The following is a 26921-nucleotide window of genomic DNA, read 5'->3' on the forward strand; positions in this document are numbered from 1 at the left end:
TGAACCCGGAACCTTCTGAACTGAAACCAAGCGCATTAACCACTTGGCCACCACCCCTGCTGATTATAGAAGACATACCTTACTGAATTTTCATGCATTGCACAATTGGTAAATCATTTATTCAGACACTTCCTCAACATTAATACATTTGTAACTCATGGCATAATAATACATACATACATACACACATACACACATACATACATACGTGCACTTACAAATAGCTTGTTCATGGTTTATTAAGTATAGAAACAATTTAGTAAACACATAATGCTGGATCTATTCATTAGAAGTAAAGCATTAATTAAATCTATTAATTAATTACTTATTAAGTATGAGTCATTCTTAATTAATTTTTCATTACTAATTCATTATGTATTTGTCCATGCTTAATTAAGGCTAAATAAGGTGTAGTATGTCAGCTTGCTATAAAGACACAAATACATGTATATTTTGTTAATGTCAAGTTGTCATAATAAGGACATCCTAAACAAATTTAATGTCAAGTTGTCATATCAAAGACATTATCTGGTAATGTCACTTTTATTAATGTCAAGTTGTCTTAATAAGGACATCCCAAACAAATTTAATGTCAAGTTGTCATATCAAAGACATTATCTGGTAATGTCACTTTTATTAATGTCAAGTTGTCTTAATAAGGACATCCCAAACAAATTTAATGTCAAGTTGTCATATCAAAGACATTATCTGGTAATGTCACTTTTATTAATGTCAAGTTGTCTTAATAAGGACATCCCAAACAAATTTAATGTCAAGTTGTCATATCAAAGACATTATCTGGTAATGTCACTTTTATTAATGTCAAGTTGTCTTAATAAGGACATCCCAAACAAATTTAATGTCAAGTTGTCATATCAAAGACATTATCTGGTAATGTCACTTTTATTAATGTCAAGTTGTCTTAATAAGGACATCCCAAACAAATTTAATGTCAAGTTGTCATGACAAAGACATTTTCTGGCAATGTCACTTTGATTAATGTGAAGTTGTCATAATCAAGACAACCAAAAAAATGTGAACTTGCTATGACAAAAACCGAATGACACTTTATGACAGCAGTCATAAATATTTATGACATTGACATGTTTATGACACATTCATGACTGTGTCATGTAACAGTTATGACAGTGTCATGTCATGATTATGATGGTACCTTCAAATAAAGTGTTACCAATGTTTTTCCTAGACTTAGTGACCTTTATTAAAAAAATATATATATATATACCCAATGCACCCAATGTTCAACCAGGACTAAAACAAGCTTGGTGAAAAACTTTCTTTGACATTTCTTTACGCCTTCTCAACATGAACACATTCTCAAGCTTATCTGATTGTAAACAGGAATAAACTGGAATTTGAAGTAAACAGAAATATTGAAGTCTTGGTCCACCAGACTTTAATCTTATGAACCTTTTTTTTTTTTTGCAGCTGTGAATTCATCTCAACCTGCACCATCCATGCTAGGTACAAAAACACTCACCAGAGCCAGTCAAGCCTGCAGAAGGTATAGCTGAATTTCTATGTAGTTTCACAGGACGACCACCACTGATTGAACTAATTTGTCTGGGCCAGGATGATGTTGAGAGTTCAGCTGGAGTGCATCCTCCCCACATAAATGTCTTCAAGTCCTTGACGTGAAGAACCTACTGGCAGATTGCCAAACTGCTGTTTTGTACTCTACTTAATGAGTAAACAATGGTGGTAGCTTCCAACAAACAAATGTGAAAGATTGTCTCTATTCCATCTTGCACATAGTTAATGATGGTGTGTACAGTTAATATTTTCCCTTATGAGAGAGTATCAGATTTCTGCCAGCAGCAGCCATTGATTTACTGAACTCTGTTATTTCACTTTGTGCCTGTCTTGGATTTTGTGTTTCCTCTCTGCTATGCTTCTTCACACCTCTGCAATCATAGGTCAGATTATTATCTTCTTCTTTTTTTTTGTACACCACGAAGAATGTAGTATTATGATTCCATGCATAAACTTTGCTCAGTGTATGTGGGGTTGTGACAATACAGCCTTAGAGCAATAACAGTGGAGTTTTCAAAGACTGCATAATATTTGGTCAAGTGTAAATGTTATTTATTTATTTATGAAAGCAAAATGTTCATGAAGTATGTTATGATCATGATCTAGAAAAGTCCTCTCTGAAAAAACAAATAATAAATTGAGATGAAAAACCCTAAATGAGAAATGCTGGGATGGAAAATACAGACTAATAATGATAATAATAATAAACAATTGGCTTTTTCATTTACTTTGACTCACACTGTCCAAGACAGCATGGACCCAAGATATTTCTTGGTTTGTATATTTTTTAAATAATTTAAGTTTTAATTTTTTGAAAGGCACATTATACGAGGTCTGTCAATAAAGTAATGGTCCTTTTTATTTTTTTCAAAAAGTATATGGATTTCATTCACGTTTTTACATCAGACATGCTTGAACCCTCGTGCGCATGCGTGAGTTTTTCCACGCCTGTCGGTGACATCATTCGCCTGTGAGCACACCTTGGGAAGGAGTGGTTCTGCCCCCTCGTCGGATTTTCACTGTCTGGAAATGGCGGAATGAAAAGGACTTTTTTCCATCAGAATTTTTTCAGAAGCTGTTAGAGACTAGCACCTGGAAACCATTCAAAAAATGTATCTGGCTTTCGGTGAAAATTTTACGGGCTTCACAGAGAATAAGGTCAGTTAGCACAGCTTTAAGGACCCCTTTAAGGACCCCTTTAAGGACGCTCGGCGTGCCACACTCCGAGCTGCGATGACACGGCACAAGCCACCGGACCATTTCTAAACGGATGGCTCTGTGGATACGAGACCGTCGTGTGCTCTTTCTCTGGTTATCACAAGAGCTGGACATCAGCCATTTTCTGGCAGATTTCACTTTTAATAAGAGATTTTGTCATGGAAAGCTGCGCGGAGGCTTCGCGCGTCACGACCGATTCGCTTTGGAAGCGAGACAAAGGAACACCTCCGTTTCGGCGTGTCAGAGGACAGGTTTGGACATGTCCAGCTCTCCACAATTTCACTGATACTTACTGGATTGGTAAGCATTGAAAGCCGAGATAGACATGTCCAAACTTGTCCTCTGACACGCTGAAACGGAGGTGTTCCGTTGTCCAGCTCTTGTGATAACCAGAGAAAAAGCACACGATGGTCTCGTATCCACAGAGCCATCCGTTTAGAAATGGTCCGGTGGCTTGTGCCGCATCATCGCAGCTTGGAGCGTGGCGCGCCAAGCGTCCTTAAAGGGGTCCTTAAAGCTGTACTAACAGACCTTATTCTCTGTGAAGCCCGTAAAATTTTCACCGAAAGCCAGATAAATTTTTCGAATGGTTTCCAGGTGCCAGTCTCTAACAGCTTCCGAAAAAATTCTGATGGAAAAAAAGTCCTTTTCATTCCGCCATTTCCAGACAATGAAAATCCGACGAGGGGGCGGGACCACTCCTTCCCAAGGTGTGCTCACAGGCGAATGACGTCACTGACAGGCGTGGAAAAACTCACGCATGCGCACGAGGGTTCAAGTATGTCTGACGTAAAAGCATATGAATGAAATCCATATAGTTTTTCAAAAAAATAAAAATGACCATTACTTTATTGACAGACCTCGTAAACTGCATGAACTGAGAACAACAACAACAACAAAAACTAAACAAAAAGGACACAGAATACTACATTTTATCAGTGTTAACTAAACAAACAACCTTCTTTCTTAAGTCCAAAATGTCTTCCATAATGACATCCCATCATCCATTTCTCCTTTCTGTCTGTTGAACATACACTCATATGATGCTGTTCTCACAATTGCCAAAAGACTTTCACATCCGCAACCTCGTTTGTTTTCCAGTGTCTCAAGTTTATCCTTAAAGCTGTAATTATACCAGTCACAGTAACTGAAAAAGTAGACTGTGAGAAATTTCTAACTTGGGACTTTTCCCCTAACAAACAATGAAGGTGAGTCAAAGGCACTCTAGGAGCCATACCATCCACTCTGAATGTCCAGCACTTTAGTCCAGAATAGAATGAAGAAAGGTTCCTGTTACTATCTGACATTTTGTGCTATTATATGTTTATATTTCTGCACATAACACCACATTTTGTTACTACTCTATAAAATTTCCTGTGTATTTGTTTTGTGAATTGTTCTGTAATTTGTGTCTGTAGCATGGCCCAGGCAGAGGGTCACCCCTTTGAGTCTGGTCTGCTTAAGGTTTCTTCCTCAGAGGGAGTTTTTCCTTACCACTGCTGCTTTGGGGGTTCGTGGGTTCGTAAGATTAGAACTTACTTGTGTGAAGTACCTTGAGGGAACTCTGTTGTGATTTATTTATAAATGAAAATAAAAAAAAACAAAAAAAAAACAAAAACAAAACATAAATCTACATTGGTATCAGTAAAGTGAGTTTACTATTTTGCTTGAACCAGAACTGAAAAGGACCTGAAATGGTCAAAGACAGCCATACCTGAAACCATCCTGGAAACCTGAGTTAATCCTGTGTGTATTACATTTTATACCCATTGGTTAAATGATATCGATTTGGGTGTTCCCCTTTTTTTGGCACCTGGTGCATTAAATCCTCAAAATCCTATAGATTTGGTTTTCTATCCTTATTTGGCTCACATTCAGGGAAAAAACAAATCTAATTCAAGTCACTTCAGCTAGTAATGGGAACATATATCTCAGTCCATGATCTACTGCATCCTTTCTGAACTTTGTTTGGTTTGCTAGAGTATTTTTCTTATTTTGTTGTTTATTTTAGTGTGGCCATACTACTGGACATGATATGTTTCTGCAGAAAGCTGCTCCAAACTTATTTCCCCACAGTGTCTGTCTTCTGTAGCTGTGATGTACATATTGTTCTGTGTGTGAAAAGGTTAATTTCATTAGCCTCTTTAGTTAAACAACTACAGTTGTAATTGACGCAGGAACAGAGAAGAGAATGAAAATGTGACAACATGAGCTGTAAAACGTCTCTGCCTAGAGGGAGAGACTTACACAGCAGAGGGCAAGGGGCTCTTACAGAGATGAAATATAAGTGGAAACAATATCACTTTTATTGGGTTTTTACACTTTATGAAAGTGAAGCAAGTTTGTTTGAAAGTAATTGGTACTTTAAATCTTATGCCTTACACTGCATCTTTGAATTAGTTTGTGGAAAAAAGTGATGGGAATTATAATCAGTTTTTCAAAGTGTCAAAGCAGTGACTGTAACAGCGGCTGCATTGTGACGTGATTAAATTTGGTTGTTGACACTTTCTTGAGGTCACATCATAAAATCGTCTTATTGTCGAGCTCATATAATCTAATGGGTCTAAGTGCAGCATTCTGTCAGCTAGTTGCAGCCCGGGTTGTATTTCCCAATAATGCTGTTGGTGAATTCTCCCATTCACTGTTTGCGGATATAATCAGGATCAACTTAATATCATACTGAGTTTTAAACTCTCTATATCCTCACTGTATTCTCCAGGATGTGGGAGTCACCTGGGCTGAAAGTTTGTCTGTTTGCACTCACTGGAGAGATCACTACTGCGTGTCCTTGAACTTCATCTGGCTCCAAATTGAAATGTGTTTTAATGATTGGCCTTTTTTTTTATTTTGTGTTGTGCTGTGTGTGTGTGTGTGTGTGTGTGTGTGTGTGTGTGTGTGTGTGTGTGTGTGTGTGTGTGTGTGAGGGGTGACTGAAAGATTTTGAGCCTGACCAAGAAAAAGTAGAGAATGGTTCTCTGTCTTTTGCATTTTAAGAAACCAACATATCTCTTGAGAATATGTGTAATTTTGACTCACTGGGTGTAGTGTTGCAGGCATAATTTTGCAATGAAGTGAGTAGGTGTGTGTCAGATTGGCAAAATGGACAAAGCTGGTGGGTGTGCTGTGATTCAGTATGTGATGAAAAAAAAAAAGAATGTCTCCAAAGGATATCCATGAGGACATGGTAATTACTGTCTTATTAAATAGTGTTCAGCCAAATTCAAGAGGGGCAGAACAAGTGTCAAAAATGGAGCAAGATCAGAAAGACTCAGAAATGCCACCTTGACTGATATGATCTGGAAGATCCATGATATGGTCCTTGCTGACAGAAGAGTAAGTGAGCATCACATAGCCAGGACCGTAGTATTTCCCAAGAGAGAGTTCATTCAGTTCTGAAGGAAGAACTTGGAAAGATGAGACTTTCAGCACATTGGGTCCCATGGTTTCTCACAACCAATCATAAATGCATGAGTTCGGGATGTCCAGGGAGAATCTTCAACTTTTGGAGGCAATTCCAGGTAACGTCATGCAGTGATTCATGACCATGAATGAGACCTGGGTCCATCACTTCAAACCAGAGTCTAAATCCCAGTCAAAGCAATGGAAACATGTGTGTTCTCCCCTGCTAAAGAAAGCTAAAACTATTTCATCTACTGGAAAGGTCATGACTTCTCTCTTCTGGGATGCTGAGGGCAACGTAATGGTGAACTAACTACAGAAGGTGTAGGCCATAAATTGGGATTATTATACCTCCTTTTTCTGACAACTGTTGGAAAAGATAAAGCAGAAGTGGCGTGGAATGGTTTGACAAGGTGTTCACACGTCAGTCATCGCAATGGCCGCCATTCATGAATGTGGCTACAAACCTGTGCCACAACCACATTATTCACTTGATTAGGGTCCTTTGGACTTCCATCTGTTTCATGAAACAAACCATTAAAAAGGCATGTGCTGGAACTTATTATAATAGTGCTAATGATGTTGTAACTGCAATGGATGACTTCCTTGAGCTCCAGGATTAGAACTTCTATGAGAACTGTATTAAGACACCACAACAACACCGGAAAACATGTGTGGACTTACAGTAGTTTTCAGAATAGTAGTGCTATGTGACTAAAAAGATTAATCCAGGTTTTGAGTATATTTCTTATTGTTACATGGGAAACAAGGTACCAGTAGATTCAGCAGAGTCTCACAAATCCAACAAGACCAAGCATTCATGATATGCACACTCTTAAGGCTATGAAATTGGGCTATTAGTAAAAAAAGCAATAATAGTGTGGCATTCAGTCAGTGAGTTCGTCAGTTTTGTGGAACAAACAGGTGTGAATCAGGTGTCCCCTATGTAAGGATGAAGGCAGCACCTGTTGAACATGCTTTTCTCTTTGAAAGCCTGAGGAAAATGGGACGTTCAAGACATTGTCCAGAAGAACAGTGTAGTTTGATTAAAAAGTTGATTGGAGAGGGGAAAACTTATACGCAGGTGCAAAAAATTATAGGCTGTTCATCTACAATGATCTCCAATGCTTTAAAATTGACAAAAAACCAGAGACGCGTGGAAGAAAACAGAAAACAACCATCAAAATGGATAGAAGAATAACCAGAATGGCAAAGGCTCACCCATTGATCAGCTCCAGGATGATCAAAGACAGTCTGGAGTTACCTGTAAGTGCTGTGACAGTTAGAAGACGCCTGTATGAAGCTAATTTATTTGCAGGAATCCCCCACAAAGTCCCTCTGTTAAATAAAAGACATGTGCAGAAGAGGTTACAATTTGCCAAAGAACACATCAACTGGCCTAAAGAGAAATTGAGGAATATTTTGTTGACTGATGAGAGTAAAATTGTTCTTTGTGAGTCCAAGGGCTGCAGACAGTTTGTGAGGTGACCCCCCAACTCTGAATTCAAGCCACAGTTCACAGTGAAGACAGTGAAGCATGGTGGTGCAAGCATCATGATATGGGCATGTTTCTCCTACTATGGTGTTGGGCCTATATATCACATACCAGGTATCATGGATCAGTTTGGATATGTCAAAATACTTGAAGAGGTCATGTTGCCTTATGCTGAAGAGGACATGCCCTTGAAATGGGTGTTTTAACAAGACAATGACCCCAAGCACACTAGTAAACGAGCAAAATCTTGGTTCCAAACCAACAAAATTAATGCCTCGCAGATGTGAAGAAATCATGAAACACTGGGTACACAACTAAATACTAAATAGTTTAGTGATTCACAGGATTGCTAAAAAAGCAGTTTGAACATATTAGTTGAGTTTGTAGCGTCAACAGCAGATGCTACTATTATTGTGAACACCCCCTTTTCTACTTTGTTTTACTAATAGCCCAATTTCATAGCCTTAAGAGTGTGCATATCATGAATGCTTGGTCTTGTTGGATTTGTGAGAATCTACTGAATCTACTGGTACCTTGTTTCCCATGTAACAATAAGAAATATACTCAAAACCTGGATTAATCTTTTTAGTCACATAGCACTACTATTATTCTGAACACTACTGTACATGGGGATTGTGCTGAAAAATAAAGAATTACCTTCATTCAATTTCTCCTTGGTAAGGCTCAAAACGTTTCAGTCGCCTCTCTTATATAAGGGGTGTTGAAGTATCTCTATATTTATTTCCCCCCCTGGACTGTCATGTACATTTCAAAATGAAAGGTGTACTGAACAGTTCTGTAAGAATTTGTAAGACCGTGCAATACAGACTCTGTTGTCTTGTGAATTACAGGATTTTCCACAGAAAACAAAGAAAAAAGTTAAATTGAAGCATAAGTGGGGATGACTTAGAATGAAAATGTGGAAATAAACATCAAATCCCCTAATTTCCCCAGCACGACCAGTAATAGACAGAACTTATAACTTATGCAGAACTTAACAGAACTTATTATATATATCAGCTAAGAGTCCTGCAAAACTTTATCACTGGTGGTTAAAAACAAACAAATGACCAAATTAAAACCAAACTTCTGTTCACAGAAAAATACACAAGTATTTTTCATATTAGAGAACACTTAAAGATGGGCATTACTCACATCCAGCAGCACTAAATTCCAAAGCACCAACTGTTCAACCCACTTTCGTGGAGTGTCGAGGTGCATTTGAAAACGTCAGACAACATTCTCAGAGCAGTCAGGCACAGTCGTGCGGCCATCTTGGATATTTTGCACATGTTCAAAACAGTTGTGGCGCAGTCGAGGTGGAACCACTATCGAACAGCAGTCTGACTGCATTCTAAACAATTGGACACTGTGAAACCAGCATTTGTGACATTCTGATTGCGTTCGGGGGATGTTGGCATGTTTCCGCCATGTCGAACAATGGCTGAATGTCTTGAATGTGCCTGAACACACCACGAGTGTGCCTCGAGTGGTGCTGGATTATATTCTGCCAAACTGCAATTGAACCGCAGTTGTATGGCTTGTAACTATATTCTTATTGTTCTTACTGCAATCTGGCAGCTGTCCAGGTACTGTTACTGTGTTCCATGTATATTTGTACTGCACTTGGAAGCTTATGCCCATGACATATGCACAAATCATTTGGGGCGGGTCGGAGCGCAGTCTGGGTTTTCTGATGGTTGTACCCTGCAATTCTTATTCCCTCCCAAATGTGGCATGAAATGTGTTTTTTTTTTTTTTTTGGCTCGTGCTCATTCATACTAAGTGTGATGGGGTATAATAGATTTTGAGGTGCATGTGCACCCACTTGTTCAGATATCCTGCATGTCATCCTAGTCTCACATTTCGTTTACGTGCTACCGTCACGAAATGATTTTCGTGACGTCTTTTTTTTAAACTCGCTATTACTCGCTATTACTAAGCCTATTACTAAGCCTACTCCTACACCCAACCCTAACCTTAACCTACTCATGCTGCTTCAGCCTCCACCTTATCCTCAACATTCAAAACATTTTACCACACTTATTGCACTTGTTGTTCTGGTGTGTTTATTCATTTATTTTTTAACATTGTTTTGTTTGAATTAAAAAAAAACAGGCAGAAAAAGTAGCACTTTAGTATTCTTATTGCCAAAATTGTTACTGCTCTTATATATATATATATATATATATATATATATATATATATATATATATATATATATATATATATATATATATATATGATTTTACTCAAATTTAATTGGCACCGCTAATAAATCACCATGCCTTTTTTTCTTTTTTTCCAGGAACTATGGTGTTTGTACTAATTTTTACACATACAAACCTTTAGTAAATTCAGGCCCCTTGTCTCTGGAGGTGGTGATGTTAAAATGTCAAGAAAATAAGTCTCTGCACTCATTCTCAGCATGTCTGCCTTTGGCAGCCAGCTTTGACAATCCTGGCTCAGCACTTCAGTTCTAATGTAGCCTGTGAGCTAACTGGAGGCAAATAGTGTGGAAAGTGTGGCTATCTCACTGTCTCAGATGGCATCATTAGCTGGGCTTTATCAGGCCCCCAATCTTAATCTGTGCCTGTGACGATCTCATCTTTGCTGGTTGTGAGTGAGTTTGAAGGGGAGATGTGTTCCGGGATTTTTCCAGGCTCAAAACAAGGCTGAAGTGGTACTACAGGAGGGGGAGGTCAGTGGCAGCCGAGTCTTGTTTCTGAAATGTCTACATACACATTTACAGTCTAAAGGACCTTTCACACTGAAAGCGTCGGACATGTCAAAAATCGGTCTAAAAAGCATTATTTTCAATGAGACGCGTTGCTTTTTAGATGCGTCAGAAGCGTCGCATCAAAAGCCGAGCTAAAATGACGCTTCTGACGGGAGCGCACATTGCCACTTGTCGGCAGGCTGACGTGGTCATAGTTCAATCCAATCCAACTTTCGACGCTCTGAGCTGTGACTTACCTTCGCACTGTCCAATAGGAACGACGCGTCGACCAAAACACAGAAGACTAGTGGCAGAAACCACTGATCTCTACAAAACGGATTGGTGCAGAAACCACTGATCTTGACAAAACGGATTGGTGCAGAAACCACTGATCTGTACAAAAACAGAAATGTGTCACAGGGCTGCTCATTTATAGAGCGGTTTCTGAAGAAAAATCCTTGGAAATGTTTTTTGTTGTTGTTTGTTACCTCAGAATTTCTGATTACTGTTAAAAAAAAGTTTAGAACACTTGTAATTAAAATAGGTAAATAAATCAATAAATGGTTCTTTAGAAACCTTTCATCTGTAAATTAAAACCACCTGTTATTTCAGATTAGATAATTTCTTGTTTAACATAAGGAACCTCGGACATTTATTTTTAGACAAAATAACATGGAAATTTGTACATTTTTTAAAAATCTGGTAGATTATTTATATCTCATTTCAACCAGAAAAACAGACACTGTAAATAAATACAAATGTTTATTATAAATGCAACAGGAAATAATTTAACAATGACTGCAGTGTGATTGCAAAGCAGGATTTCTGTGACATAAACCCCATGATGAATTTTTTAAATGGTAATTTCAACTTGTAATTTCACCAAAATATGTAATTGCCTTTAATGTTGTTATCAGGACAGAGTCATTTCTAAAATATGAATTTGAGCACAATAAGTGGAGAGCTTCTACCTGTGCAAATGTCATTTGACTTTGATTCATGGACATTTTTAATGATCTCTTCATTTATTAAAATATAAAATGAAACAGCTTTTTAAAAAATAATAAAATAGTTGCTGTTGAAAGAGCCTTTTATTTAGAAGCAGGTGATGTTATGCTGAATTCTTGGGACCAGATGAAGGTCTCTTCTGCAGCTTTGAACTCTGGTGGTGTTGCTGAAGAGCAGAGATGTTTTCTTTTGACTGGACTTAATGGTGTTCAGCTCATCAGTGGAAGTTTGGTTGTCTGCACAGCAAATGTTCCTGATTGGGACAAATAAAAATATTTCTTTAAATAGAAAGAAACACTAAACAGTTTACATATTAAAAAAGGGAAAAAAAATGGAAAAAAACGATGGAAAAAAAAAACGCCCCAAAAAAAAAGTTATTTAAATTTGAGCTTTTTGTGGTCTCTAAAAAAAAAGCTGTAGCTTTATTTGGTAAAAATAAAAAAGACTGAACCATTTACAAATTAAAGCGTTCACTCATATCACCTGTGCTAAAAGGCTAAGCTAACGTTATCAGATCATTAAACCTTCACAGCAGTGCAAACGTCATGTTTTATTTTTATATTATTCTCACCTCGATAAAGCTGCAGAACTAAACTCTGTTGGGCAAACTGGGACTTCGCATATATCCAAAAAGTGGGAGATTTCAGACTGAGTGGGTTTACTCCATCACCCCGCCTGCCTGCCTCGCTCTGCCCAGTGATGATGCCTGAAGGCTGGCTTCTCCGTGCGGGTCGGCCCGCTGTCGCGGTTCAATCGATATCCCACCATGTCGTCAGTCCTCCCTCGGTTGGCATCACTCTGAAAAGTAGCTGAAAAAAGCTTCTCCCAGCAGCGTGATGGGAGAATCGTTCTACTGCTGTTTTTTAAAGCTTTTTTGTGGCTCAGGCGATGCAAATTCACGATGGCAATCGCTGAACTTTTTTCAGGTTGTGGAAAAAGCCAGTGTGACGTGCCGCAATCTCCGTCCCCTTACCACTTTCGAAGCGACGTGTCTGACGTCACGACGTGTTGGAAACGCATCGGCCTGGCCTTACGACGCGTTGGGAAGCTTTGAAGTGTCGCGCTGAAGCATTCAATGTGCCCTTTAGTCTTGCAGATTATTTAAGGAAGAAGAAAACAACTGATTTCCAAGCAAATTTGGAGTGTCCTGTAGGCTTGGGCAATTGTATTGATTAATTCGAGTTTTTTGTTGCGGACTAATTAAAAAATAAAAAATTTACTTTTTCTCCTCTTGCTGCAGCACACATTTTTTGTCCCCAGGACCTTCCGTTGCTCCCCCCTCCCCGTTCCGTTTCCTTCACACAATAACAAACATGGCTAACCGCTAATGAAGCGCGGGTTTAGTGGTTTGGGATTGCTGCGACAGACGTGAAACAAGTGACTGGACGATGCAAAGTTTGTCTAAAGCCCATTGCAACAAAACGCAGCCGCACAATAACTGATTCCAGCATCTAAAACATAGGCATCCAGCTGCGTGGGAGAAATGCCACACTTTACGATGGGAGCAAGAGCGCAAACTCCCGCTAAAAAGTAGTTTACTCTGGTGGAATCATTTGCCCAAATGGAGTGAAATGGAGCCTAATAATCACAAAATGAGCATAAAAAGTAACAAAATGTGGGGCAGACTGACCCAGACTGATTCCAAATATGATTTAATTAATTACATTTATTTAATTATTTTTAAGCAAAATGAGGACTGATAATAATGAAACAGGGTAAAACGTAACAAAATGGAGCAGACTGACCCAGACTGACTCCAAATATGATTAAATATGATTCAATTAATTACTTTTATTTAAGTTTTATTAAACGAATGAGCGAAATGGGGACTGATAATAACGACACGGGGGTTAAACGTAGTGAAATGGAGCAGACTGACTACAAATATGATTCAATTAAGTACTTTTATTAAGTTTTTTAGCTAAATGGGACAAAACGGGGACTGATAATAACGATATGGGGGTAAAACTTAACGAAATGGAGCAGACTGACCCAGACTGACTCCAAATATGATTAAATATGATTCAATTAATTACTTTTATTTAAGTTTTATTAAACGAATGAGCGAAATGGGGACTGATAATAACGACACGGGGGTTTAAACGTAGTGAAATGGAGCAGACTGACTACAAATATGATTCAATTAAGTACTTTTATTAAGTTTTTTAGCTAAATGGGACAAAACGGGGACTGATAATAACGATATGGGGGTAAAACTTAACGAAATGGAGCAGACTGACCCAGACTGACTCCAAATATGATTAAATATGATTCAATTAATTACTTTTATTTAATTATTATTAAGTGAATGAGCGAAATGGGGACTGATAATAATGAAACAGAGGTTAAATGTAGCGAAATGTCGCAGACTGGCTCCAAATGTGATTCAATTAAGTACTTTTATTAAGTTATTTTTTAGCTAAATGGGACTAAATGGGGACTGATAATAATAAAATAGGGGTAAAACATAACAAAATGGAGCAGACTGACCCAGACTGACTCCAAATATGATTAAATATGATTCAGTTAATTACTTTTATTTAATTTTTATTAAACGAATGAGCGAAATGGGGACTGATAATAACGAAACAGGGGTTAAACGTAGTGAAATGGAGCAGACTAACTCCAAATATGATTCAATTAAGTACTTTTATTTTTTTTTTTTTTTAGGTAAATGGGACAAAATGGGGACTGATAATAACGATATGTGGGTAAAACTTAATGAAATGGAGCAGACTGACCCATTAATTGAACTTTCATCTATTGAACGCCAGATGGCGCACCTGCCCCTACTACATATACTGAGCGCATTTCACATAAAACAAAAGCTAAACAAATAAAAGTAATTATTTGGAGTCAATCTCGTTCACTCTGCTCCATTTTGTTACATTTTACCCCCATTTCGTGATTATCAGTCCCCATTTCACATTTTGGTATGGCCCGTTTTTGATAAAATAAAAGCAAAACTTGTTTTGAGTTATCTCGGAAAAAAAAAAATGAAATTGATTTTTTCTGAAAAAATCTGAGATTTTATTTTTAGGCCAAATCACCCAGGCCTAGTGTCCTGTTCAATAGATAAAGTGAAAGCCTACAGCGGCTCATTAAACAAAGTCCATTTGGAGTTGTTTTGTATATCCGGTCAGTAATGGCTATAACATTATCACTTCCTGGGGAAGACAAAGGAAAGTAATTTTAACGATGAGAGTATAATATTGTGCTACAAATTATTTGACCAGTAGATGGCGATGAGTCTGTGTGCCGACATAATCCAGAAGAAGAATTCTTTAGGATGAAGCAATTATTGAAGCTTTCTCTTCACTTTCACATTCAGTGAACAAAACACTGTTTAATCCCATCATCTCACCATTCTGTGACTTATTTGACCAACTTTTTTGTTTTATATTTCCATCAGAAATGAGGCTAGCTGTCCCTTTGAGACCGCTGTGTGTGCTAGCGAGGTCCTACGAAGCACTGCTTCATGATACCATTGGACTCACTGAATGCGTGCTTTGAACTTTGTTTGAGAAGGTAAATGATGGCATTCGTGTCAGGAGATTGTACTAACTTTGTTGATAAAACGCACACGTTTGGAGAGATTCTACACCTCAGGATGCTACATGTATGTGAAATATGTGTCCTTTTTGTGTTCATTGGGTGAAAGTGAACCCTAGCGCTCTGCCAGATACACAGCATGTACTATTTGGGGGAAAAAAACTTTCCAGGTGAACTGACAAATGTATTTCTGTAAAATATTTGTTCCCAGTGACTTTTTGTGCTACTCTGATAAATACTGCTACTTACATCAACTGGCAGCAGACATGTTCTGACACATATGCTGAATAAATAAATGTGTGTGTGTGTGTGTGTGTGTGTGTGTGTGTGTGTGTGTGTGTGTGTGTGTGTGTGTGTGTGTGTGTGTGTGTGTGTGTGTGTGTGTGTGTGTGTGTGTGTGTGTGCCTGTGATAATGTTAAAGTCACAAAAGACCAAAAATATCACTGGACAACAAGAACAACTTTGAATTTTTGGAAGATATTACAATATTTTTGCTTGAACCTTTACAGTATTGACACCAGCCTTAGGACGAGGCGGCACAAAATGTGACTGAGGCAGTCACCTCAGATTTCTCTCTGCAGGGAATACCCGGGTTACATGTTCTCCTTCTCCTGTTGCTGGCAGGGACCAGAGACGTCCACTCGGGGCTCCCAGCTGATACACTGCAGACTTGGCGTTTACAAGTTGCCAATGATTTTACTTTTGACCTAGGACCTGTTTATCTTAGTGTTGCTCTCACATGGGCAGTTTCTGATTTCTTGAGGTCATGTCTTCTTGCTTACCTTTCCGCCTCTGCTACCTGCATCCTCCCCCACATTCCCCTACTCCTTTAATTTCTGGGATGCAGCTTGTCATCTGAAAACGGCAGTGACAAAGTCGAACATCTGAACTTCTGAAACGGCTCATCAAAGCAGCCTTGTACACCATTACACCATTAGTGTAGGATTTGCTATGCTCTGGTGGATTTGTCTGTGGGGGGATGCAGCATGGATGGAGGTGTCACACTAACTGCTGCCTCTGCCAGGATGTATTTCAGCCACGTTGAGAGAGCGGAATTCAATACAGCTGATAGATCACTCTCATTAGCTGAGTATTGAGCGTGGGGAGCCAAAAAGCTGACACTTGTGCGCTAAAGGGAGAGTGAAGAAGGACAGGAGCCCTATTAGCTGGATGTGTTGGGTTATGAAACACAACCTCAAGGAGTCTGTTCCATCTATTAGAGTCGGCCGTTTGGGGCTGTAGACTCAATTGAAGAGATGTTCTTTCATCTTTCCTTGTGAATTTGATGGACACCAGACATGGCTGGCTTTTGGTGCATTTCATATGGACTTTGTGTCCACTGTTTTACTCCAGGATCAAAATCATCCATCCCATTGTGTGACTACTGGGCTCTGACATGACATTCTTTCATAGTTGTGGCGAGCCATGCTGGCATCTGTCATTACGTGCAGGCCCGACCGCAAATCTGCCCAAGGTTAAAGCAACAAATATGTAATTTTGCTACAGTCAGCTTGTAATTTCCTGTGTTTTAAAATATAGCTGAAATGTCAATTTCCCCAAAGACGACTGCATGGAAAAGGCATTAAAAATAAATGAATAAAAACACTCTCAGATAGATTAGGATTATGAGAAAGCGTGAATCTGAGGGAAGCAGAGTGGCCACTATGCTGTGCTTTAATGGAGGTTAAAACAGATTTAAAAGGACGCGCTTTATAATCATTCAAGTGCAAGCCTAGTTTTCAGACCTACAGCAATGTCTTTGTGTGTGTGTGTGTGTTGGAGAGAGAGAGAGAGAAAGAGAGAGAGAGAGAAAATGCATGTCAATGGTCACTGATTAAAAAAGAAACAACCAAAAAAAAAAAAAATCCAATGCTATAGGGCTGAAAGCTACATTTTGCATGCGTTGGGGTGCCCAGGGCCAAGCATCAACCCACCCCCTTTTCTGAAGAAAGTTAGTTAAACATCCACCTGATTTTTTTATTTATTTTTGTTTTAATGAAAGTTTATTAAATGACAGCGTGTGGAACTTTTATATGGTCAGTCTTGTATAATGTACCTCAAAGTGATACTTGGGTAAAAGTACAGGTATCTTACCATAAAATTACTTTGGTAAAAGTCAATGTCTCCTTTAAAAATATGATTTACTGTATAGTCTTAAAGTATCTGACGTTTACTGTACTTAAATATCAAAAGTAAATTTCTCATATAAAATGTACTTTAACTAAAAGCATTGAGTAAAAGTCAAGAACAGTCATTTATAGCTACACAGTTGGTTGTGCCAAATTTAAGGAAAAGTTAAAAAAAAAAATGCAAGCATCACCACCACCAACCACTGCAAAGCAACCAAATGTGGCGCTCTTTGTGCTCTCGGATCCAAAATGTGGTGCCGCTTTTATGCAGCACTTCTCTGCGAACATTTGGAATACAATAAATGAAACAGTCACGCCAGCCAGTTTTGTCGGTACTGAGGTTTTCCCCTTAACTCTGATCTGGACTTCAGCATGAGCCAATCCATGTGTATGTGTGTGTGTCAGCATGTGCGCATTTGGAGTCCAGAACGCAGATGGTTTTCACCCTCCACAGTCTCCAACCTGTCATCTTTTATATTTTTTAGTCTTTTAAACTTGTTTTATGTCACACATGGCACTTGATACTGCAGGGGTGGAAGGCGCTGTATCTCTGCAAACAGGCATGCCCAATCAAATTTCTTCAACTTTTATATTGTCGTAACGAGTAACGAAGATGTTTAAGATTTTATTGAGGAAATGTAGTGGAGTAAAAGAGAAAGTCACCAGAAATGTAAATAACGAGGTAAAGTACAGATACGTCAAAATTCTACTTAAGTACAGTAACAGAGTATTTCTGCTTCTTTACATTACACTGTATATGGTCTGTGAGAGCAATGGAAAGTTTGCATCCTCGTGTGGGAACTTTATGATAGTTTATTTGAATGCAGTTTGCATTTGACTTTGAACATATATTATTTGATTTATGTGATGTTGCGAGACATATTGCCTTTTATTTATTTGACTTTCGGCACTTTTTGAGCACCTTAATATTTCAGTCTGTTACAGATTGTGTTACTGATAGTGGGTAAATTTAGGTCTTTTTCTGTTGTCCGTTTGACTGAATAGTTGTTGCATTGTGCCTGCAAGGTTTTTGTATGTTTTATCTTGAAGTTGTAAGTAAATTAAGTAAATGGTAAATGGACTGCGTTAAGGTTAACGGGGTGAATGTGAGGCACATTAAGATGATTTTATGGTTCTTTTATCCAGATCATGGAGCCAGTAGCACTCATCATAACTGAATTGAAAAATTTAGAGCCAATCCATGTGATTGGTATCAGTGATCAGCAGTGATTGGTACTCAAAGCTGTTGAGTATCGGAATCGTCAGCATAAAACCTGATCGGCGCATCCCTAAGTTTATATATATATATATATATATATACAGTGAGGAAAATAAGTATTTGAACATCCTGTGATTTTGCAAGTTCTCCCACTTATAAATCATGGAGGGGTCTGAAATTTTCATCTTAGGCGCATGTCCACTGTGAGAGACATAATCTAAAAAAAAAAAAGAATTTTTAAAAAAAATTTTAATAATTGTATGTTACTGCTGCAAATAAGTATTTGATCCCCTACCAACCAGCAAGAATTCTGGCTCACACAGACCTGTTAATTTTTCTTTAAGAAGCCCTCTTATTCTGCACTCTTTACCTGTATTAATTGCACCTGTTTGAACTTGTTACCTGCATAAAAGACACCTGTTCACACATGTTTCTGTGTAGGCTGTCAGTTGTCCAGGTGGTTGACACACTCAGTCAATCACACTCCAACCTGTCCACCACAGCCAAGACCAAAGAGCTGTCTAAGGACACCAGGGACAAAACTGTAGACCTGCACAAGGCTGGGATGGACTACAGGACAACAGGCAAGCAGCTTGGTAGAAGACAACAACTGTTATGATTATTTATTAGAAAGTGGAAGAAACACAAGATGACTGTCAGTCTCCCTCAGTCTGGGATTCCACGCAAGATCTCACTTTGCGGGGTAATGATGATTCTGAGAAAGCTCAGAACTTCACAGGAGGACCTAGTCAATGGCTTGAAGAGAGCTGGGACCACAGTCACAAAGATTACATTAGTAACGCATGATGCTGTCATGGTTTAAAATCCTGCATGGCAGCAAGGTCCCCCTGCTCAAGCCAGCACATGTCCAGGCCCGTTTGAAGTTCACCAGTGACCATCTGGATGATCTAGAGGATGCATGGGAGAAGGTCATGTGGTCAGATGAGACCAGAATAGAGCTTTTTGGAATCAACTTCACTTACCATGTTTAGAGGATGAGAACAACCCCAAGAAAACCATCCCAACCGTGAAGCATGGGGGTGGAAACATCATACTCTGGGAGTGCTCTTCTGCCAAGGGGACAGGACGACTGCACCGTATTGAAGGGAGGATGGATGGGGTCATGTATTGCGAGATTTTGGCCAACAACCTCCTTCCCTCAGTAAGAGCATTGAAGATGGGTCATGGCTGGGTCTTCCAGCATGACAATGACCCCAAACACACAGCCAGGGCAACTAAGGAGGGGCTCCGAAAGAAGCATTTCAAGGTCCTGGAGTGGTCTGGCCAGTCTCCAGACCTGAACTCAATAGAAAATCTTTGGAGGGAGCTGAAACTCCAAACTTGAAAGATTTGGAGAAGATCTGTATGGAGGAGTGGACCAAAATCCCTGCTGCAGTGTGTGCAAACCTGGTGAAAAACTACAGGAAACGTTTGACCTCTGTAATTGCAAACAAAGGCTTCTGTACCAAATATTAACATTGATTTTCACAGGTGTTCAAATACTTATTTGCAGCAGTAACATAAAAATAAATTATTAAAAAAATCATACATTGTGATTTCCGGATTTTTTTTTTTTAGATTATGTCTCTCACAGTGGACATGCACCTAAGATGAAAATTTCAGACCCCTCCATGATTTCTAAGTGAGAGAACTTGCAAAATTGCAGGGTGTTCAAATACTTATTTTCCTCACTGTATATATATATATATATATGTGTGTGTGTGTGTGTGTGTGTGTGTGTGTGTGTGTGTGTGTGTGTGTGTGTGTGTATTAAATTTGTTTTGAAATTCTTTTCTTTCCGTGGATTCATGCAACCTTGCATTCTCTTGTGATAAACAAAAAGTATGCACTTCCATTTTCCAAAAATGAGGGTTCACGATCTTGTTGGCCAACACTAGCAACCAGTCGACAGGGGTCCAATCACTGGTTCCTCTTCTTTTTCAAAGTGTTTCAGCTGTGGTGTGAAATGCAAAAGGTGGAGTAAGTATGTTAATTTTGTGCTACTATATCACCGTGGCAGTGTGGCGTGCCGGCCTCCATGATGGGTCTCTGTCCCATTTCAGTATGACGGACTCATTCCAGATTCATGTTTGCAGTTTTTACACTAACACAGTTATGAAAGTGATTTTCCATTCCTGCACATAAAACCCCATAATCCCTACACAATGCAGCTTTAAACTGTCCTGTAGTTGTTCTGGTGTCCCTCCGATGGCCATGATGGTCAAATCCCCCCTCCTGTTCTCTTTATGATCTTCCTGCCACTGGGATTAAACATTCCTGGACCTGCTGGTCTGGAAAAGCAAAGGACAGTTTTTTGTCATTTAGCTGACACCTCAGCTTTGCAAATAAGTGCTTTCATTTATGAATGAGACAGATATTTAACCAAATGTAATTTCATGGTGTTTAAGCACCTCCACGTCTCACTTTGACCCTCTCAGAAGCATAGCATCATCATGGTCTTGGGATGGAAAATGGGAATATTGTGTTTGGTAGGCAGACTCCAAAATGCAAAGTCTTTTATGTAGGTCAAGGTTTTGTTTTTGTATCATCATCACTGCTGACAGTTCTGTCTTTGTCTCTGTCATTCACAGATCTGAAACTGAAAGTTCAAGAGGTGTCAGGTATGTACTGCCTCAGTTTTCTCCATCTCTTCTCATTATAGCTTTTTCTCTCTCCTTTCATCTAATAAAGCCTCATCAGACTGTAAATCAAACCAGTTGGATTTTTTTTGCTGCTGTGAGCCCTCGTCTTTAAATATCACCCTGCCATGATGAAAGTATTGTTTTTTTCTCTGTGTGATCTCACTCACATCTACTTTCTGTTTGACAATCCTGCCCCAAGAATCTATTAAAGTACGATCACAAACGGAGAGCGAGATCTTTTTTGTTCATCACAATAAGCTGCCGAGACTCTTGGTTGGAACATAGAGTATCTCCTCTGCTGACACTTTAGGATTCAGCTGTAATAAGCTTAGGCAGAGCTGCGTGTGAAGCCCTTTGTGTGGGTATTCAACTGATTCCAGAAAGGGCCGAGAGGGTGCAGGTTTTCTTTACAACCATCCACTCCACCAGGTGATTTCACTGATTAACATCACTTTGAGCAGATGGAATCAGTTAATCAGTGAGATCACCTGGTGGAGTGGATGGTTGGAAAGAAAACCTGCATCCTCTCGGCCCTTTCTGGAATCAGTTGAATACCCCTGTTTAAATTCAAATTTGATCTCATTTCAAGTACTACCAATTATTAAATTCCATACTGGCATGATGGAAGGGAGTTACTATCTGGATGAAGAAACAGATGATTGGATGGATGACTGGGCAGCTACCCATCAAACTTGAGTCTGCATTTAAAGGACGACAATGCAGCAACGCACATGTGGTGTGCCAGAGTGCCATAGGCGTGAACAACTAAATAGCAGTTTAAATAACTAAAAAGAAATGAATTATCACAGACACAGAATGACACATTGGTGTGTGCGCTTATCTGACAGGAGGCATTGCTGCCGACAGCTGCAGCTGTTGAGATCTCTGGTTCTGGATGTCACGACTGGAGAACATGTACCGTGTTTGGATGGACATGAACTTGCAACTGTCCACTCTGACGCGTGTGTGTCTGCTTGCTGTCCTCACGTGGACATACATAAAAACATATATCGCTGTTGCGACGGGCTACAGCGATCGAGTGCACGGTGCGCACATTGACGGGCTGTCCCAGGTGAAATGGACAGTCAAATCATAACACGCAGTGGGCGATCTGAATTTCACGTCACCCACATGAGCTCTTTCCACATGATGCAGTGTCTGTCCTGCGGCAAGCCATCCACAGGACATGCATGTCAGGCTGGACACCTGTGCGGGGCCGACTGGACACAGCAGGCCAGTAGATGTGGACATGATAAGAGTGCACTATTCCATTCATGTCATTTCATGACTGCATGTGTGTGACCATGGGTCATCTACAGAGGAACAGATGGTTCATACTTGTATTGTTCACTCGATAAGAGGGATTCAATCAAATGCGGTGTTGTTTTTATAGTGTGTGTTTTTTTAATACGTCTATCTCCTTGATTTTCTGCACCTTTTATAGGACAGCGATGGTAGCGCAGGGGTAAAGTTTCTGGCTGGCAATCAGAGCTTTTGTAAATTGCAGGTTTGAATCATGTGGGTGGCATGTATTGTTTTTTATTTTCACAGCAGCTTCGCAATGTGGTCTCACATGCTCCAGCTGCTCGCAGTGCGACGGTTTCATGCACAGGCGTGCACAAAACCATTGCAGTCGGATTGTTCACACCTGCCCGACCTTGTGTCCCTCCTGACATCGGCTCCATGTTTTCGTGGCTCGCTCATATGAGCTGTTTCGCCGTGATCCGCCCTGATTTGTACTTATTTGTACTTTATGTGAAGGGGCCCTTAGGGGTGAAGCAATTAACTGATACAAATCACAGTGAAGTGAACACAGTATCATAACTATCAACGCTGGCTCCTAAGATCTTCATGCATGGAAAAGAGCTACATTTTTTCCAATTAATCAGGTATCCCAATAAGTCTTTGACGGTTTACAATCCATTGAGGATTAAGATGAATACAGTGTACAAGAGCTGTGGTTAAAAAGTATGCGTCAACATTTAATCCACCCTGTGGTTTCAAAATATTCTGTGCTTATAGGACTTTTTCAACAGCTGTGTACATTTAAACAGACATGGATGAAAAGTTCTGCTGTAACACTGTGATGATTTCTTTCTTTCAAAAGTTGCCAGGCTTTGGAAAAACCTATTCATTTACCCTGTAAAATGCAGTGAGTGAGTGAATGAACAGACAGACAGAAATACTTTTCTGCTATGTAATACGACTCAATAACAATAAATGCTATCATCTTGTAACTCACCAAATGAAAAGGGGATATAATCAGGATAAAGGGTTTTGACACTAGTCAACTGATGTACCAGATTAATTGAGAAAGCAAGTTTGTTTTGTTTATGTAATATGCCATATACCTGCCTGGGATCCACTAAACCCTGCCACCTGCAGGACATGTCTGGGCTTTGTTGCAGGGAATTATTTTATCATTGCATTCATGATGGAAAGTAGGAGCAGGTGCAGTCCAAGTGAGACTGACAGGTTTTTTTTTATTATTATTATTATTTTTTGTCCACTGAGTTACATTATTTTGTGATAGTATGTGTTTGTTCTGTTAAAAAATAGTGACTGATTGAATTGTGATCCTAACACACACAATTTTGTCTAAATCGTACCCCTGCAGCAGCACTGTTTGGTCTGGTAAGGCCAAAAGCAGCTCAAATGCAGCAATCTCAGACTGATTTCACAGAGGTACATCTGCAATGAAAACAGTGTCAATCCACACAAGCATCTGTGTTGAAAAATGTTATTTTCTCAGTGTTTGAAAGCTGATCTGAAACAGACACTTCAAATACTAACAGAGAACATAACGAGGCAGTCACTTATAATCGGTGATCAGATGTCAGGTGTGAGCTACATTAATCTGAAGCAGATGACAAAAGAAGTAGATACAGCAGAGACTCTGTAGAGATGCAATTTCTGAATGGAAAAGTGTGTCCAAACGTTTGACTGGTAGTGTCAATATAACACCAGATTGGTCCACACACACACACACACACACACACACACACACACACACACACAGGGTTTTTATTTTGTGTTTTTAACAAGGATTTTTTTTCCACTTTGTTTTTTTTTTGTTTGTTTGTTTGTTTGTTTTTTATAATGCCATCTCCGGAAGCACTCAAATAAAAACAAAACAACAACAACAACAACAGGTGTAGAGGACCGGTGTCACTAATGGAACGGTCCCCTCTAAAAATTGGTCCACCCTGCCGTCACTGTGCCTTCACTGCGCATGCATCTGAGACTAACTCTCTGAGTCTGACTCTTTACAGCCAAAGCGATCAAAGGCAATAATGTGAACCATCAGATGACAAATTAAACCCTCTTGAATCATTCTAAAGTCAGTTTTAAGCAGAAACAACACTGTAAATCCGAAAAAGTTCAGTAAATTCAAAATTTTAATGGCAAAAAAATTACGACATAATTTTTGAGTTAATGTTCTAAAATTTTTAAGTCATGTCCAACTTATAAGTTACAAGTGCAAGAGACCCATACAACCTTATTTTATAAGTTTACTGAGCTTATTGCATATGCTTTTTTTTTTCCCAATTTAAACTTAAAACCTTAAAGTTCAGCTTGCTTATTACATTGACTTTTTGTCAGTTTTAAACTTAAATTTTAAAGTTTGGTTAACATGTAACATTAACTTCTTCTGTCACTTTCAACCTAGAATTTTAAAGTTATCCTGACTTATTGCATTTCATTTTTTCTGAAAATTTCAACCAATAGTTTTTAAGTTATATTAGCATATCATATTTACTTTTACAGAACTTTTAACTTAAAATCTATACACTTGCACAAAACATCCAAATAATATAATCAGGTCAGCTTTCAACACAAAGACCCAAGGCCAAATATTCAAAGCAATGGCATTTATTATTCAAACAATTCAAAACAATATTCAAACAATTCAAACCTTTAGGCTATTATTCAAACAATTGAACAGTCATTGTTTTTCACTCAAAATGGCTGCTGTACACGACACACGTCTTTGAATACTGAAGCAAAAGAAAAGTCAATAGGCAAACATACAGCTACATAATGTGTCCGTAAATATGATTGAACCAGACGTCAGCGCCACAAGTCCCATAAGACAAAACGGAAAATTCGCCTTAAATTAAACACCATGGCTCAAACTTTAAAGTAAAATTGCATCCATCCGAAAGTAATGCCTGATATGTTTTAATATTTTTGATCTAAATCAGTCAGTAAACACAAATACATGCACAACACGAGCTGGTCTGTCTGCCCGCACACCGACAGGCCAACAACACAACAAACCGCCTCTTTTCAGTTTGTCCACATATTGAAATAATGTAATGAATATGCTTAAACGTGAACACGTATTAACTTTTGTCTGGGTTGAACATTCTAAACGCTGTCATAATTAACATAGCTATTAATTATGTTTTTATAAGCTGTATTGGCAATACATGCGTAACAGTTTAACACCAACTCAAGCTGCAAGCTAATGATTGAACGATGAATACAACAGCAGCTGTATAATTGTGCAATAGCTGCCATATGGTCCAACTAGTCGATTAGTTGCAAAAATAATCGTTGACTAGTCGTAGAGAAGCTTGAATCTTCAACTGGACTTGGTTGCTTGACGCGAGGACGTTTCGCTTCTAATCACAGACGCTTCCTCAGCTAAATTTCTTGCTCTGGTAATCTGATTTCTGTCTAGACTCTTGTAGAGAAGAAGGCAGACGTAACTTTAAGCTGGAGTTTTAAACATAACCAGACCCCTCCTGTCGAGAGGCTAGTGACTAACAAAAGCTCTAATTAGCACCTATTGTGCTGTAGTGAAACTGTCCTAATGCGACTGATGTTTAAAACCCTAAAATGAAAATCAGAAGTCAGTTCACGCCTTCAAGCAACACACTTCCTCCTGTACACTAGCACTAGCTACCCTAACTAGAAAATACAGTGCTTAAGAATTTGTTTGAATGCAAGTCAATACATACCTCAGTCATTTAAATGTAGAGGTGTGAAGCTGTATCAGCTTCCAGGCCAGACGACAATGATGGTGGTCTATTCTGAGACATAGGAGCACAAAGGGGAAAAAATTACACTTGATTTATTAAAACAAATACAGATTATTAACAGCATCTTATTCATAAAACACCACAGATTTTCTATGAGGTTAAAGAGTGAAACTTTAAACCAAACTACAGTTCCTGTAGTTTCCCTTTCCACAAGCGAGAGACTTGGGCATGATTTTTGATTCTGAGCTGACTTTTATTCCTCACATTAAGAACATCCCAAAAATAGGTTTTAGCCATGTTTAAAAAACATTGCCAGACCCTGCCTCAGGCCTGTCTCAGGCCAACACGTGGATGCATGCATGCTTTTATCACCAGTCATTAGTTTGTTATAATGATCAAATTAAAACAAAAACATTTGAAATAAATCAGTCTGTATTAGGGCTGCAGCTATCGATTATTTTACTAATTGAGTATTCTATCGATTATTCTGGCGATTAATCGAGTAATCGGATAAAAAGTACTTCTGCGTTTTTAAACATCAATAGTCCAGGGCTCTCCCTAAGCAATGGCACAATGTCACTGCGCTAAATTGTTGGCATTTTGCTGAAATGGCGATGGGATGTGGCTTTCTGTTTTGTTTTCTCCAACTTGTAAAATGTAACCATTTTTAAGGTTTTTTTTTTAATAAAGGTTGATGGACTGGTCCCTGATTATTATTTTTTTTATCCCTCTTTCTCTGCAATTCAGCAGATGCATTTCAGCTGGAGGTTGAACATGCAAGCCTCAGTCAGTTTTTTTAAATTATTATTTTATTTAAGTTACCATGTTTGTGAAGTGTTGTGTGTTGCCCAAAAAAGCAAAAATTAAAAAGTCAGACACTCAGTGTGAGTCTGAGGGAAACACAGAAGAAAGAGTGGACTTCTGCTGTTTGTCAATGTAGCCGGGGACAGAGCTGTGACTCGCCTGGTCTGAGAGCCCCTCTCACCGGGCAGAGAGA

At 38.9% G+C, this 26921-nt stretch overlaps 1 protein-coding gene across 1 annotated transcript in view; it reads left to right on the plus strand.

Moving 5' to 3' along the window:
- Window positions 1–26921, plus strand: part of iqsec1b (IQ motif and Sec7 domain ArfGEF 1b) — a 741654-nt gene that overhangs the window by 140693 nt on the left and 574040 nt on the right. Inside the window, 1 exon segment of the mRNA XM_034167371.1 lies at window positions 20886–20915. Within this exon segment, the coding sequence (XP_034023262.1) occupies window positions 20886–20915 (30 nt within the window).

This window comes from Thalassophryne amazonica, chromosome 3 (assembly GCF_902500255.1).
Source record: "Thalassophryne amazonica chromosome 3, fThaAma1.1, whole genome shotgun sequence".
NCBI classification, from domain to species: Eukaryota; Metazoa; Chordata; class Actinopteri; order Batrachoidiformes; family Batrachoididae; genus Thalassophryne; species Thalassophryne amazonica.